The 17,240-nt window shown below is 49.5% G+C and overlaps 2 protein-coding genes across 2 annotated transcripts; one reads left to right on the top strand and one right to left on the bottom strand.

Annotated features, from left to right (window-relative positions):
- The first annotated feature begins 925 nt into the window (after positions 1–925).
- LOC119168193 (cuticle protein 10.9) lies at positions 926–3,170 on the top strand. Its single transcript, XM_037419596.2, has 3 exons — positions 926–1,026; positions 1,856–1,993; positions 2,752–3,170. Exons 1-3 carry the CDS (start codon positions 1,012–1,014, stop codon positions 3,085–3,087), a joined length of 489 nt encoding a protein of 162 aa, XP_037275493.1. The 5' UTR covers positions 926–1,011; the 3' UTR covers positions 3,088–3,170.
- Positions 3,171–9,502: 6,332 nt separating this feature from the next.
- On the bottom strand, positions 9,503–15,537 carry LOC142765091 (uncharacterized). Its single transcript, XM_075865657.1, has 4 exons — positions 15,179–15,537; positions 13,246–13,521; positions 10,867–11,079; positions 9,503–9,896 (listed from the first exon to the last, which is right to left on the bottom strand). Exons 1-4 carry the CDS (start codon positions 15,446–15,448, stop codon positions 9,576–9,578), a joined length of 1,080 nt encoding a protein of 359 aa, XP_075721772.1. The 5' UTR covers positions 15,449–15,537; the 3' UTR covers positions 9,503–9,575.
- Between the last annotated feature and the right edge of the window lie 1,703 nt (positions 15,538–17,240).

Genomic DNA, 17,240 nt, shown 5'->3' with positions numbered 1-17,240 from the left:
GAATGAGGCATCGGAATTTCGTGATTCACAGTTCCATCAAAATTTTGTGCTTCACACTTCTTGAAGTTTGTGGGTTCGGACCGAAGTCTCACATCTCGCAATTTACGAAATTTGAATGCAGAAAGCTTTCGGTGAGTGGCGGGACCACATAAATACACCAAATAGGAGGGAAAATATGACTTTCATCTTAGGTTGTCTTAACGAAAAATTGGGCCTGGAACTATCGGAACATGTTCTTCTTTCGTTCGCGGCCACTTCTTTGCGGTACAGCCACAGGGATGTTCTCACTGCGTCTAAAATGATAGCCAGCTAAACTCGAGGCGCATAACATTAATTGGTGCTTCAAATCACCAACTAATCACAATATTAGCTGTTGGACCTAACAATACTATAGTACTGTAATTATGCGAAGACTTTACCTTCTACTCAGCCAATCCTCTTCAATGGTTATGTGTCATGAGCGGAGGTCAAAAAGAAATAGAATGCGTAAAAGACTCTGCGAGTTTTTCTTAACGATTTGAAGTTGCACTAGAGCAAACGTCCCAACCTCCACCGCTGTCCTTTCGGTTCGTTGCGTCTTCATGCGCCAGAAAGGAAAACAACGCAAAACGGCATGAATGCAAAAAGCAGAATTAAACAACGAGAATCGCGCAACGCACTTCCGAGCGACAGCGTAACCGTTGAAAGCGAGTTAGTTAAGCGTGCATGCGTGGCGTGTCATTGTGTGTCGGAAATCGTAGCCATGCGACACGACGACGGCCCTTGGCGAGCAAAACGTCGCTGTCTGCCGACTTCAAGAGCAAAATTCTAGCGTGGCCTTCGTAGTTCTCGTGGAATGAGAACGAGAAGAGGGGGAAAGGGAAACCACGTGACAGAAGGTGGCGTTCTGGGCAGTATAAAACGCCGAGCGCGTTCTCTGGACAGTCGCACCCCCTTTCAACTTTCTTGTGCTCCTAAGTGAAGGCTAGCAGGGCGTACAAGATAGTCGAACAGCACTAACGTAACCAAACAATGATGATTGCCAAGGTATGTATATTGCCTTCGAGAAAACTGGTATGTAGAGCTTGGCTGTGCATGAGCGTGCGTCTCACAGCAGGCTCCTTAATGTGAAAACATATTATACAAGTAGCACTGCTGCTTTTTGGGCGTTTTTTTTTGGGGGGGGGGGGGAGGGGGGGGAGAACGGTGTCTACAGTATATATCACGTGTTTCCATTCCAACTGTACGTGAGCTTCCAGCCTCGTGCACGAGCTGAGCACAAAACTATAATATACCACATCATCTGTTTACTTGTCTCTTCATTATTTGATTGTTAGTTTGCGATTGTTGAAAAGTGGGCAGTTTTAAAATATAGGCTCATCTCGTCGTGAAAAAAAACTATGTACGAATATTTACAGTCATTTCCGCTCCTCAACAGTTATTAGGAGCGCTGAGGGGTGCACGTACTTAAAATATACCTTATACAGAAGATTCGGCATTCTTGTCACAAGACAAGCTTTCATCAACATACAGAAGACACGAAAGAGCAGCCGAATGAATCGGTTTAGACGAGGTCGGTTTCAGTTTTAAGTTCAGCCGCATGGTTTATTCCCTGGTTTTCGTATCCCGCTTCCAAGTCCTAAGTCCTAGCGTGCAGTTTCAATGATGGCCGCGACAGTCGCATTTGGGGTGTGGACTTGATGTAAACAACGACAATGCAGACGTCTTTTAACAACGAATGCATCCAATGTTAAGTTTCGGGTTTCTGATTTACACTTTTAACTGCGAGGGCAGTTGTTTTGCACACTCTTTCTTTTGAAAACCGGATGCTGCATCTCATACGATAATTTATTATTTTTCGCGTGCACTTTTGCAGATCCTTGCCGCTACCCTTATCCCGGTGGTCCTCGCTGAGGGGCCATTTGGGCCGCAAGGGCGCTTCTTCGGTGGCTTTCGTGGACCACTCGCAGCGGCAGCCGCCACACCAGGCATCTATTCTGTCGAGCCAGTCTCCGTGCGTATCAACTATGGCACCGGATTTCCCTCTGTTGCGGGATAACGCGTTTTCAAACTACGTTTTGTTCGTATAGTACTGCGTTATCACTCTATCAAAAAATTTAGCATTCGGAGAGTCGTTCTGCTACACAACAATAATCAACATCTGACTTGCTCACATTTCCTTTCTTGAAAACCAGGCAGTGGCCACGTTCCTGTCGGGAATGCTCTGTGTAGCGCAGTGTAGTTTTGCAAAAAGCTACACTGGGCCTACCTAAGGTGGTCGCATTCTTGTCATTATCTACGAAAGTTCTGCTAATGTATTAGTTTCGCTTCATCGTTACAATATCTAAAATTTCTTTAGTTCTTGAAACTCAAAACTATTTCAGCCCTCGGGACCGATACGTAGAATACCTTTAACATATTGCAAGAAAAGTACGTATATCTGCAAAATAATATTCCAGTTGCTGAGATCAAATGAACCGGTACTTCACAGTCACCGCTTCGTAGCTATACTGGTTCGCAAACACGGTAGCGTTGATGACGTTAAGTCTGCGCAGTCATATCACATTTAACCTTTTTTCAGTATTTGTGGTCATAACTTTATTGGTCTCTACGCGTCAATCAGAAAAGAAGTTGCAAGCAATATAACATGCGACGTCTAAACCTTATTTGTGCTATGTGGAGCACCAACACAGTGTTGGTCTCAGTGACATCAGTGCAAGCCAACATTGGTTTACGATGTGCCCACTGACACGCACATCCATCCACTCACAGCCACCGCAGCCATACAGCTTTGGCTACGACAACGTGGACGAGTTCGGCACGCAGTCCTACCACAAGGAACAGGGCGACGCCAACAACGTGAAGACCGGGACGTACGGCTACCGCGACGCCAACGGCATCTACCGCCGCGTGTCGTATGTGGCTGACGCCAATGGCTTCCGTGCCACTGTGGACACCAACGAGCCGGGAACAGCACCTGGCGCCAGCGCTGGCGTGGTCTTCAACGCTAGACCTGTCAGTGTCCCTGCGGCGGTGAAATCGGCGTCAGCTCCTATTCCAGCATACGCTGCTCCTGGCACCTTCGGCCTGGCTCCGTGGTCCGGCTAAACACCAACAATCGTGACGAACGGCAGCAAGCTCTAAATGGATGACAACCTGCTTTTATTTATAAAATAAACCGTTGCCTTATACTCGCGTCCATCCGTCCGTGCCCTGGAATGGTGCCAGCTGTGGCCTTTCCCCTCATACTCTCTCAGCAATCACGTGATGATGTTACGGGGAATAAAGTATACACTGGCGAGCAAATGGGTACTGGCGAATATACTGGCGAGCAAATGCGTACAGCGCTGCTGCAGTCCGAGCACGTTCACGTTCAGCACTTCGTCGTCGTCATCCTCAGGCATGTACTTAGCCCGTTACATTACCCGCCGGCGGCAGAAGCACCGTCCCGGTGCGATCAATTCTCGAGGCGTGAGTAATATAGCTTAAGCCGTGAGACGTGCACTATATCGGTCGGGACTGAAGCTGGTACTGACGTGGTATGGAGAGGAGCTATCTCATAGGTCACGCTGGTGATGTTGCGTATGACGCGGTAGGGGCCAACGTAACGGGACATCAGTTTTTCGCAGGGACCAACACGACGTGATGGTAACCATAGCAAGACGAGGGACCCCGGAGAGTACTGTACGTTACGGTGCCGGCGATCGTAAGCACTCTTTTGGTTAAGCTGCGAGGCACATAAACAATCTCGGGCTGCTTGGCGGGCGATGTCAGCTCGAGCCAGGGCATCATGAGCATAAGCAGTCGATGAGGGGCGTCAGATTGGAGCATGGTGTCCATGGGCAAAGGCGGGTCATAACCAAACAATAGGTAAAAAGGTGAAAATCCAGCTGTATCATGACGTGAACTGTTGTATGCGAAGGTAACGAAATGTAAGTAGATGTCCCAATCTTTGTGATCCTTGGAGACGTACATCGCTAACATATTCGTCAGAGTGCGGTTGAGGCGTTCCGTGAGGCCGTTGGTTTGCGGATGGTACGCTGTAGTGAACTTGTGGTGGGTAGAGCAGGATCGCAGGAGCTCGTCGACTACTTTAGATAGAAAACAGCTGCCGCGGTTGGTGTTCAACTGACGAGGAGCACCATGACGCAGAATGATGTCATGAAGAAGGAAATCGGCTACATCAGTAGCGCAGCTGGTGGAGAGGGCGCGTGTAACGGCATACCGCTTTGCGTAGTCGGTAGCAATAGCAATCCACTTATTACCGGTGGCCGACACGGGAAAAGGTCCTAGAAGATCGAGGCCGACTCGGAAAAATGGCTCATCTGGTACTTCAATGGGCTGGAGGGTACCAGCAGGTCCCAGAGCAGGTGTCTTGCGGCGCTGGCAGAGGTCGCATGCCGCAACGTACTGTCGCACAGAACGGTAGAGGCCAGGCCAAAAGAATCGGCGGCGAATACGGTCATACGCGTGTGACACCCCTAGGTGTCCAGCGGAGGGGGCATCATGGAGCTGGGCCAAAACGTCTGAGCGAAGATATACAGGAACGAGTAAAAGCTCAGCACCATCAGGGTGGGCGTTGTAGCGGTGCAAGATGTCGTTGTGAAGAATGAACAGTTGTAAGGAGTGTTCAGGGTGGGGAGAGTGCAGATCGTTGATAATAGCACGCAAAGAGGGGTCACGGCGTTGTTCAGCAGCTATGTCGGTGAAGTCGGTAACTGAAATAACGAGGGCCTCTTGTCCATCTTCCATCGTGTCAGGGGGATCGACTGGGTAACGGAACAAGCAGTCGGCATCCTTGTGAAGTTGTCCGGATTTATAGGATACGGAAAAAGTGTACTCTTGTAAGCGCAGCGCCCAGCGACCAAGGCGTCCCGTAGGGTCCTTCAGTGAGGAGAGCCAGCAAAGCGCATGGTGGTCCGTAATAACTGAGAATGGTCGGTCATACAGGTACGGTCGGAATTTCGCAATGGCCCAGACGAGAGCTAAGCACTCGCGTTCTGTGATGGAATAATTTTGTTTCGAGCGCAACAACAGTCGGCTTGCATACGCGACGACGCGGTGCATGCCTTGTTGCCACTGCGCCAGCACTGCGCCTGTGCCGTGGCCACTGGCGTCAGTACGAAGCTCCGTGGCGGCAGATGGGTGGAAGTGTGCTAGGACTGGTGGATTGGTGAGAATGTCAACGAGCGACGAGAAGGCGTTTGCTTGCTGTTGGCCCCAGGTGAATGCGACATCCGTTTTGAAGAGGCAGGTTAGAGGACGGGCTACTCCAGCAAACTTCTCGACAAAACGACGGAAATAGGAGCACAGTCCCAGAAAACTTCGGACGTCCTTGGCTGAGCGGGGTGTGGGGAAGTCGCGAACTGCTCGGACTTTTGCAGGATTTGGTTGAACGCCCGCAGCATTAACAAGATGGCCGAGTACGCAAGTTTGGCGTTGCCGAAAGCGGCATTTGGACGAGTTAAGTTGCAAGTTGGCACGTCGGAAAACATTAAGCACTGTGTACAGACGGGTAAGATGGTCGTCAAAAGTAGTCGAAAAAACAATAACATCATCAAGATTGCAGAGACAGATGGTCCACTTCATGCCTCGAAGGAGAGAGTCCATCATGCGCTCAAAAGTCGCGGGGGCACTGCATAATCCAAAAAGCATCATCTTGAACTGATAAAGTCCATCAGGAGTCACGAAGGCCGTCTTCTCTCTGTCTTTGTCGTCCACAGCGATCTGCCAGTAGCCTGAGCGAAGATCTATTGAAGAGAAATATTTGGCACCGTGCAAGCATTCGAGTGCATCATCTATGCGCGGTAGGGGATAGACATCTTTCTTGGTAATATGGTTGACGTGGCGGTAATCAACACAGAATCTCCAGCTATTGTCCTTCTTTTTAACAAGTACAACGGGTGAGGACCAGGGACTAGATGAGGGTTCGATTATGCCCTTATGAAGAATTTTATCGACTTCTCACTGTATACTAGCACGCTCCTGGGCTGACACACGGTAGGGTCGTCGGCGAATCGGTCGAGCGTCACCGGTGTCGATGCGATGGGTTACCACAGATGTCTGGCCCAAATTACGGTCGCCGAAGTCAAAGATGTCCTGATAAGAAGCAAGCACATGGCAGAAAGCAGAGGCTTGTTCAGAGGTGAGCTTGTCAGATAGCATTGGCTTGAAAAGGTCGGAATAGGAACGTGATGAGAGCGACGTTGATGAAAAATCGGGTTGCGAATCGGTGGTTAGGGTGGAAACTGTGTAGTCGACTAGTGGTGTCAGATGCGCAAGTGACATGCCGCGAGGAATAACTTGCGCTGAGAAGCCAAAATTGAGGACGGGAAGTGAAGTTTGGTTGTCCTTAACCGTAACCACCATGTTGGGGAGTGCAACATTACGTGTCATGACCACATCAGAAATTGGGGCAGCAACATAATCACCATAGGGTACTGGAGGATATGGTGAGAGTTGGACTTGGACTGCGGCTTGCGGCGGAAGTCTGAGGAAATCGACAGAGCGTAGACGAGGTGGGCCAGTAGAGACGGTCTCTGAGAAGGATGGTAGTTCGAGCCGAAGAAGACCTTTGGAACAGTCAATGAGCGCAGCGTGTGAAGTCAGAAAGTCGAGTCCAAGGATGAGGTCATGAGGGCAATTTTCCAGTACAGCGAACAGAACTGAAGTTTGATGCTCAGAAATCGTTAATCGCGCAGTACACATTCCAAGCACAGCAGGAGTACTCCCATCCACTGTACGAACGGTAGGTGCAATCGCAGGCGTCAGAACTTTTTGGAGGCGGCGGCGGAGGTCTGAGCTCATCACAGATATTTGTGCACCGGTATCAATAAGAGCAGTTACAGGTAAACCATCAACGAGAATTGTAAGAAGGTTGCACCGCTGGTCGGGAGTAATCAGAGGATTTGCAATCCGAGTCGTGTATGCAGCGTCACCTCCGGGGGCTGCACCGGCTAGTTTTCCGAGCGACGGTCGTAGGGAGACCGAGAACGGCGGGGTTGGGGCGAGCGGGACTGACGACGCACGGGCGATGGCGAGCGGCTGGTCCGACGTTCTGGATTATGCTCTGCACCTCTCTCAGCACGGTAGGACGGGGCATAAGGTGCACGTTCAGAGTGAGGCCCCCAATCATAGAAGCTCGGTCGAGGTGATGAGGTCCAACGGCTGCGGCAATGGCGAGCGATGTGTCCTATCCGATCGCACGTGAAACATATGGGCCGATCATCATGAGTGCGCCATTCAGCTGGGTTTCGTCGTGGCGCGAACGTTCGGTTCGGAGTGGCAGCCGCAACGACTGTAACCGAGCTGAAAGTAGCAGGGGCATTTTGATGAGGTGGCGAAATGCCCATATTCGCGATCTCTTGGCGAACCACGGCCTGTATTATTGAAACAGCATCGAGGTTACGTCCTGGCGCACTGACGCTAGACATAGCGGGTGCCATAGCCTCGAGTTCCCGACGGACTATTCTGGTGACGTTTTCCGGCGCTGGTGGTTGATGTAGTGTGGGCAAATATCCGCAAGAGGAGGTAGCTGCCATGTTGGGAAGGTGGTCAAATCGGTGAACTATGCGCCTACTTCTTGCCTGTTCGAAGCGACGACATGTTTCGATGACCGACTCCACCGTCGAGCAGTCCTTGCACAGGAGAAAATTGAAGGCGTCATCGGCAATTCCTTTCAGGATGTGTCCGACTTTGCCCTCGTCGAGCATGTCCTTGTCGACCTTGCGGCACAAAGCCAACACGTCCTGGATGTACGTGATGTACGACTCTGTGGATGTCTGGGCACGAGTCGCAAGCTCTTTCTTTGCGGCCACTTGACGTCCGATGGGTTTCCCAAATAGATAGCGCAATTTCTGCTTACAGACGTCCCAGCTAGTCAACTCTTCTTGATGTGTCTCGTACCAGAGTTTTGCCGTTCCATGCAAGTAGAAGATGATGTTCGCCAACATAAGCGTCGGATCTCAATGGTTGCTGCTGCTGACGCACTTATATAGAACCAGCCAGTCATCGACGTGTATGCCACTTGTGCCGTTGAATGGGCCTGGGTCACGAGGTTGCACCACAACGATCGGTTGCCGGGCTGACGGATCTTGTTGACATTGAGTAGCCTGGTCAGTCATCGTGGTAGTTGCAATGCGCCGTCCGCTGCGAAGATCCTGGACAACGAAGCGCTGGACAACAGAGGCCTGTACGTAGTGGCACACCCAAACGGCCGTCGATCGATACTACGGTCCTAGAGCTAAGCCTGAATGCTCGTGTAGCCCACAGCCGGCAGGACGCGGTGCTCCTTACGTTTATCAGTTCTCGTTGAGCTTCTTGATTTCAAAACTGAGATATAGCACTGACAAAACACCATGTATGAAAACTCTGTCACGTGACCACCGACGGGCCATGAGCCATGAAGAGAGCGCCGTTATGTCGTCTGACTCGGAACCATTGTTTATCTGATTGATTCGAACGGTCACTATAGCATGAATTATCAGCGCTCTGCGCGCTCTGACCACAGGTCCGCAAATCGGGCAAGTTTCATGGCGCGCACGAGACGACAAGTCTTCAGTGATGATGCTCCCAAGTAGGTCTCTCGCTACCCGCAGACAGCCTATGCGCGGATGCCGCGAGCGATGGCTTCGTTCCGTACAAATGGACATGCAATATTGCTCGTATCACTAAATAAATAAGTTTCAAATGGGGGTAAAACGAGAGCGGCTTGCACTCTTTCTGGCCGCTCGCGAAACCATAAGATGTCCTTCCAGCAACCCCTAGGATCTGCGCAACCTAGTTTGAGAACCCATGCTCTATGATTTCGCCCTAAGGCCGCGTTCACACTGAGCATTCCGGCCGCCGAAAGTGCTCCGAATCCGGTTCGGTGGTGGCGAGATCCGCCGAAAGGGCCCTCTCCGCGCCGATCGCTCTCGGACCAAATTTTTGCGGCGTCTGCCGCCGAATCGGTCCCCACGGACCAATAGGAGCGCTAGTGAAGGAATTTTGAAAAATGGCGGTCAGGGCCTTCTCACTTCTTATGCCGCAGTGCACGTAACTGAATGTTGAAACCAACGGGAGTTTAACCTACTCTGTGTCTACTTCTCCTCTGTATTTCGTGAAAGAGGTGACCGAGCTTGCTGTTGGCGTGACCGAGCTTGTTGCGGTGTTGCAGAGCAAAACTAACCCACCAACGCCGCTGGCGTCGGTGTTTTTTCTGCTCTTCGTGCATTACAAGACAGCCAATTGCCAGCAAAGTAAGCAGTACTGAGCTTTCTTGCTTCTTGGGTACGAGAATCGTCGAAGTATACACCACCGGATAGCGTAGTAGCGTTTGCGAGCCGCGACAACAACCGGGTGACAGCGCATCCATCCCGCGTTCGCCCCGTGGTAGATGGCATATTCTTCGGCGGCGCGGGGCGCGTCCAGTGCGAACGACGCTGCGTTTCGGCGGCAGGGGAATTTCGGTCGCTGTAGAAAGCGGATGTTTCAGTGTGAACTAGGCATAAAACTATGAAGTGTCACTATTGTGCTCGCAGGGCATAATTTTTTTTTATTCCACTAGGTATTCATGCCGCTAGAATAAATCGTTGCTCAGTGACGTGTCAATCATTTCATTTTCCCAGCAAACAGCGGGAGGGGGGTGAGAGAGCGCGTATGACGATGGGCTCAGCCGGCGTCGCCTTTCCGTGCACGATCGATCGCAGCGCCGCCGCTGTGCAGAGGGCGTCCATGCGAGCGACTATCCCGTTCAGCTGGCGTCGCCTGTGGTGCGCGAAGATGTGCCAGGCGTTGACGACGCCGCTGTACATCGACATCAGCATCTGGACGGCCGCCCACGCGGCGCCACCAAGAGAGAACGCCCAGGCGCACGTGGCGAACGCGTAGAGGCGAACGAAGGGCTCCAGGAACTGCCCCTGTAGCTCCTGGATCATCTGAGATAGAAAGAGAGAAAGGAAAAGCATCGGCGTCATTGGCTTAGGCGAAAGCTTTGGACGCCTCATCGAATGCGAATGTTGACCGTTGGTGTCAACCCCAGTGAGGCATAAGGATTATCGCGTGATGACGTCAGCATACGACGTCACCACAAAATCACAGACCACTCAATTTTGTGCCGTCATACGATCGCGTCATCAAAGGACACCATTGTTTGGCCAAGGGTGGGCAGATCATGAAGGCTGTGGAAAATTATAAGAGGTGCAGAAAGCTTGCAATGTCTGCTATCTCAGAGGCAGTAAAGAACAGTTAAGAAGCAGAAAGCTCTTGAGGGGATCGGGGAAGGATCGTTACATCGATTGAGAAGAGGCTAGCCTTCGAGTCTTCTGACGCAAAATCAGACGGAACCCTGTGTGTTTTGCAATGTAGTAATTATACGGGCACACCCGGTGCACTTTTGGCATAGCTCTGGCGTCAGGTTCCGTATAATACAGAGGCGCTCGTGTCGCCCCACTCGTCGTATGGCCTACGTGCGAGTGAGAGCATGATAATGCAGCCGACGATCGTGGCTCAAGGGGAGAACAAACGCGCCGACCGTCTTCCGTCACGCAAAAGAACAATGGGAGATCCCGGATGTGGCCTCCGTGGATAAAGCATGTTTTCGAAGTGCGTAAGCATACTTCATCCACAGAGAAGTTATTTGCCCAGACAGGTAGTACGCGTTGAATGACATATGAAGAGAATGAATGGCACGCTGGATTATGTGGTCATAGCCACGCGTCAGGCCGGCTTTCGAAGACAGAAAGGGGGGGAAATTGGTGGCTTCACAAGGCGTTTCCCTGAGAATCTTGGCTGCGAAGCTTTAGAGTGGTTCGTTCCCTCAGTTCCAGTCACAATAGACAATCCCTTATCTCTATACACTGGCTGGCGCTCCGTTTACGAAACTGGCACTACGAAACGTGATCGCACCTGGATCAGTTGACCTTGACTTGACGAGGCGATCATATCGTACACTAAGGCGTCGAGTGTGTTACTGTTCGTGCTGTTGCTACCGGACGCTTGGCACCAGGCGGGAAGCATGCAGTCTTCTGGGTCCCGTCTGCGCGGCAGGCAGACGAGGTACTTGAAGCAACTGTCGTAGGTCGAAAGCCACGCCGTCATTGCCAAGCGCACGAGCAACTCCTGCGAGAAAAGAAAGCATCGAGGGGAAAAAAAGAAGGTCACAGTTTTGCCGCATTGATAAAACAATCAATATGATAGCAGCTAATTCAAGTATTATACGATGTTAGGCCAGCAGTTAAGATCCTCAGGAACACGGCCGCTGCAGAGCGATTGAGGAGGCCTTAGATCTGTCTATGGGTTCAACACAAACTTCACGATGAGAGCATAAAACGCACAAATCTATAAGCCGTCTGCTGATTCCCTCTCAGGATACGGTGGCGCGGGCGACCACACCCTGTGGATCAAAGTATCTATTTCCGGCCGTACGCACGCGGGCTCACTTCCGGCTGCTGTCTTGACGCGCCATTCACGTGACGCAGACAGCCATTTCATTTCGTCTCTGCGTTCGTGGCCAGCATGAGTGCGCTTTCACTCACACGTAGAACATACGACGTGCGGGACAACGATATTCATTGGGGCTTTATACGAAACATGACGGCGACGCCGACAGCAAAGATGTTCTCGAGTTGCCTGTATAAAGGATATCGCCATACGGATTGTGCTAGATACAACGCGTTTTCCACAAGTACGCCATAGTTTGTCTTATACTTAAAGAGACACTAAAAAAAGCAATGACTTGGTTTAGATTGACAAACAACACTCTGAAAACTTTTATGTCATGTGTTTTGCTATCACGGGGTCATTCATTACTAGCAGAGAAAATCAAGGTCCGCCCCCAGGTGGTCGAAATTTCCGGAGCCCTCCACTATGGCGTCTCTCATAAACATATGGCGGTTTTGGGACGTTAAACCCCACATATCAATCAAATCAAGGTCCGAGCTTCACTTTTAAATTTTGCGCCGAAATCTTCGCACATGACGTCAAAAACTTCAAAATGTATTTTTAGTATTTTCGCAATATTTGCTCGATGAAATTTTTTGAAACTTCGTATGCTAGCTTTGTGGCAGCCACAGATGACAGTGTGCTTCATTTTTATTTATTAGAATTAAGCTACGTGGAACCCAGTAGGCGCCTCCAAAATCTATGATGGCATGGTTTTTTTGGTGCGGCAATCTCAAGGTGGCGTCTCCACTTTTATTTTGGTGTCACTGTATAAGTGTTCTTTTCGGGATTGTTCAATTGCACTTTACTTGTTGCATGCACTTCACTTACTGTTGTTTTTGTTGTTAAAATTGTTTTGTTCTTTAGGGCCCCTTTAGAGGAAAATTAAGAACGATCAAAGTGCGATTGAAAAAACCAGAAGTGACCGCTGAAAGTGCCTGTATGAATGGAGGTGTGTGCCCGGGTGTAACAGCAGCAGCACACTCAAAACAACCGGGAGATATACACAAAGAGTGCTTCGTTTTACAACACGTACACAAGCTGTCAGGTCACGATTGCTTGTGCACCCTACTTGTCAACTAATAACCCATAAAGCAGCTAGCTTTCAGAGTGCTCTTTCACACTGGCGATAAAGGCAGGTCATGAATCCATCCGCGACTTGAAATCGAACAGCCACACAAAGGACGTCCAGTCTCTCACACCTGGCCTTCGACGCACCGAGATGTCAAGCGAGTGACATCACTTATACGTCTTCTCGCTCAGTCATCGACAGAGGATGTTGGTTGTTGGTTAGGTATGTTATATAGCTCTCTGTCATGCCGTCGCACGTTTTGAAGATCCAGCAACGAACGACCCACACCACCAAAATGTTTAGAACAAAGCACCTTAACAGCGGCGCTCAAAATTCGCTCTTGTTGGTATCGTAATCGTCTGACATCCCCCCCCCCCCCGTCATCTTTGAAAGGTCGCACTAACCAGTTCAATGGTTCGCGCTTGTACACTCTGCTGCCATTTCGAATGCTCAAGCGACAGCGAGGAAGTATTTTGCGTGAGAGGTGTATACGGATACCTATAAGCTCTGGAGGCTAGATGAGAATATAGCGCCCCCGTGTTCTCAGGTTTGGGTGCACGTTAAAGAACCCCAGGTGGTCGAAATTTCCGGAATCCTACACTACGGCGTCTCTCATAATCATATGGTGGTTTTGGGACGTTAAACTCCATATATCAAATCAGAGATTACAGTGCTCGCTGATTCGTCCTCACCGCGCGTGCCGCTGTGTCGTGTCCCGATGTCGCATTGCATCTGTGTGGGTGTGAATGGTGGCAGAGGATTCGACATCTCACCTTGACGCCCCGAGTGAGCAGTACGAATTGAATGCTGCAGGCGGTAAGCAGCAGCGCAGCGAGCAGCAGGACGAGTAGGAAGATAGCCGTGGAGACGAGGCCATCCTCGACTGCCCTCAGCTTCGCGACCGACCAGGACACCAATCGGGCCGTTGCGATGAACAGGTGGGCGCTGAACAGTATCGCCACCGGAATGTCGACCCCGTACAGAAGCTGTCGGAGGGCGGAGGGCTCGCTCGGTGTTCCATCCACGAGCAGCGACAGAAGGTAGACGTACTGCACACGGCGGTCGACGCTCGGTCGTAATTCACGTAATTGGAGACCTTCAGAGCATGCTTTATACGAGACCTCCTTAGAATAACGTCGGGTGTGTGTATGTGGGGTTACGGCATCAACGTCTTTAGGAACCAGAGTTACTAATGAGGGGGTCGTCTCGAGCGCAGAGTGAACAGGTGCCTCGAGAAAAAAGCCAGACGACACAATCGCGGTATAGGCCAACTCGCCTCGATATTAGCTCTTATAATCACACTGAGCTACCTACGTGTTCCGCCCGTTTTATCAGGTATAGTCGAGGTCCACTTCCTTGTAAACGCATAGGTATATGAACGGCAATAGCTTTATGCGGCTTCATCTTCATAAAAAAAGACTATCTCGCATGTGCAAAGGGGTCCAGAGGGAGGGGGGTAAACCATTTATGTATGTTCGTGCGTGTGCCTTATTGTATCTGTAAGTGAAAATTGAAAATTTTCGAGCGGAGGAGGGAGCGAGGTTGACCCCCCTTCCCTCAAACGCCCATTGCCTCGCAGCGCCATGGGTCTAAGAGTACACCAACTTAAAACCTTAAGTGAGTTCAAAGAAAAAGAAAAAAATAATAATTACGCACTGGCTCTACAGATAGCAAAACAACTCTGACTACTTTCGGATTCAATGATATAGATGTTGGCAATCGAATTAAGAACTGAAATTTGGTGACGTCTTGGTGCTTTCATTGCTCTAGAAGTCTTTATTATTATTAAATGTATTTAGGTGGAAGCCGAAAGTTGTGTGTGGCACGGGGTACTTATATTTTGTTGCTTTTGGAACCACGCTCCTGAGTTCGAGGAATGGAGGCGCCGACCGTGAATGGAAAGCAGATGCACAAGTCTGACTCGCTAAACGGAGCCTGTGCATTAATTCAAGGTGTTAATGAATGTGGGCATCTGAAGTATTAAATTAACAAAATTTCTTTCTGGCGTGCCCACCTCTTGTTCGTATACTTTCTCTCTTTTGTTCCCACGCTAAGTTGTGGTCGCACAGAACGTAACTAATCACTGATCATAACCAGCACATGTCTCTTTTGTCACCAGTGTGTCCACGCCCAGACAGAAGCTTCAGAATAGACGCTCTATCATAGCCTTCATTATCATCAGCAGCAGCAGCACCAGCGGCCCGATTGCAGGGCAAGGCCTCTCCCGCGTTTCGCAAGTCAACTTGGTAATGTGTTTTCTGTGGCTACATTATAAAGACAAACTTCTTAATCTCATCTATCCACCTTACGACTACATTTTATCACCAAACTTCCTAATCTCATCTGTCTACCTTAATGTTTTACCCTTGTGAGCTTGCTTTTTCTTGCAACCCAGTCTGTTACTTCTACACAACGGCGGTTTCCTCTTCTACTCATTACATGTCCAAACCGCAGCCATTTCCTCTTCTTTATTTCGATGTCTTTAACAACTGTTTGCTCTTTCACCCATTCTACTCTCTTCTTGTAACTCAAGTACACCTTACATCTTCCTTTCAATGGTTCGCCGCATCGTCTTTTAATTTGAGTTGAACCTCCTTTATAAACCTCCAAGTTTCCGTACGTTCCGTAGGCACAAACGCGCTTTTGTATGCATACACTTCATCCGCACTGGCGCGGGATGTTAAAATAGTGCCTCTCGGCTCTCACCACGGCTTCGAATGCGCAGCGAGAGAAGTCAGGCGCAACCACGTGGGCGAGCTTCAGCAGGCCGCTTCGCTTGTTCACCGGTGCCGAAGACCGCCGGAAGCGCTCGCTACCACGACTTCTGCTGCGCTCGTCGTCCGATGCGCTATGAGAAGAACTCCGTTTTTCGTCGTCCTCGCTGTCTGTCTCGGCGTCCTCGGTCGGAGTTCCGTCCCTCTCGAGTGGGTACCAGGGGCCGCTGACTTCCTCGACTTCGATGTCCCACACAGACATGGCCGACTCCAGCCCGGGACCGGCCACTGGTGGCCAAGAGCCCCGGGAATGAGCACGGGTGTTTTAAGACGTCTATGGGCTTTCTATATGTAACTGGCTACATCACGAATCAACCTAGTCTTGGCTCGACTCGTGCCATTGACGCTGACGGTGGTCATCATCATGGTCAACAGCGGCTGAAGCGTCCTTCCAGGCGTTGAAACCACTGTCAGTGAGTTAGGACCAATTCATAATGAATCCATAATCACAATCAGCACAAGCCAGGGGAACAATGTAAGAGGGACGACATCCCCGGTAACCAAATAGTGTTATTTTATTATTGCCCCTTCTCTGGCCAATGGCCAATTTGTTGTATTGTGTGTAGACGGCCCCGACGACGAAGAAGTTCACGACGACGAACAAAATATTCACATATTCGCTTTCAATTTGTGCAGCTCTGACAGCTTCAGAGAACTCTCGAATTCTAAGCACATTCAAAACATTAGTACCCCCGCAGTTGAGACTCCTGAGGTTACTAGGGGTTGCGGGACACTGTGGATTAAAATTAAATGAATTGGCCGATTCCTTAGCACGAGCCGCACTTGATGGGCCAGTTTTATCCATACTGCCAGATGTTGACTATATTACGGCAATAAGATATCGAAAATCAGCAATCTCCACTCATACGATAGAAAAAGTAACGACATGGACAGAATATAACCACCTCAAGTTTTCATGGCGACCCCACTGGAGCCAGTCCAGAAAGCTCGAAGTTTTAATTACTAAATTTCGATATCGTGTCCTTCCCCCCCCCCCCCCTAAACCTGTATCTACAAAGAGCTGGTCAGACAACATCACCCCTCTGCGCATTCTGCAGAGAAATCGAATCACTAGAACATTATTTTTTTTTGTATTGTTGCCGCTACGCTATACTTCGAAAAAGGTTACTAGTTATTCCATTTCTGAAAATAGGCGTTAAATTGACGGTGGAAACTGCGCTAAGCTTTGGTGCCTCAGTTTTGGGACATTGCCACCGGGATGCTTTCAATGCCATTTGCGATTATATTCAGGCAACCAAGCGTATAGCTTCGTGATCTTTAATCAAAAAATGATCATTTATTACTGCCCAGGGCAAAGTGAAGTAAACGCAGCTGAGTGGTAATCATAACACCTGAAACCTCAAAATTGCCCAACTTGACTTTCCTATTTTTTTTCTCGTTTGCTCTCGTTTTAAGTGGTTTTCCTTACATTAGTCATATTAAATACAAATTCATTACACATAGTTAAAATTATCACAGAAAAACTTCACTACACTTTCTTGGCCAATCCCCCTGAGTGGGTATGAGCCATCATCCCAGGGAAACAAACAAACAAACAAGCGTCTTGAACTGTACCATTTGTATATCTCGCAATAAATTCGGGGAACGTGTGCATTGCAATATGTAGTTTATGTATGAGAAAAAAATTCAATGAGCTACGCTGGATTATAGCCTCGCTCCTCTCTCTTTGCCTTTGTTTGGTGTTTACATTTACTAGCGCTGGCTTCATCGCCAATACCTCGTAGTCTGTATAAGTCAGTGTTAAGAAGCAAGAAAGAAAGGCCAGCCAGTCATTTTGTTGCCTCTATATCTGGGCACTTCTTGGTTCTTCATTGCGAAAGTTTGCATGGTTGTGCGTAATTATCTCAATGAAACCAAATGATTAGCTTATCTGTATTAATATCCCTCTGTGTCGACACATGGGTTACTCTTATTTTTATTTATTTGTTTTTATTTTTTCATTAAGGGGGATGGATGGACGGACGGACGGACGG

The sequence above is a fragment of the Rhipicephalus microplus genome, chromosome 6, assembly GCF_043290135.1.
Source record: "Rhipicephalus microplus isolate Deutch F79 chromosome 6, USDA_Rmic, whole genome shotgun sequence".
Lineage (NCBI taxonomy): Eukaryota > Metazoa > Arthropoda > Arachnida > Ixodida > Ixodidae > Rhipicephalus > Rhipicephalus microplus.
The sequence above is the reverse complement of the archived record's forward strand: the minus strand, read 5'-3'. Positions and strand labels throughout refer to the sequence as shown.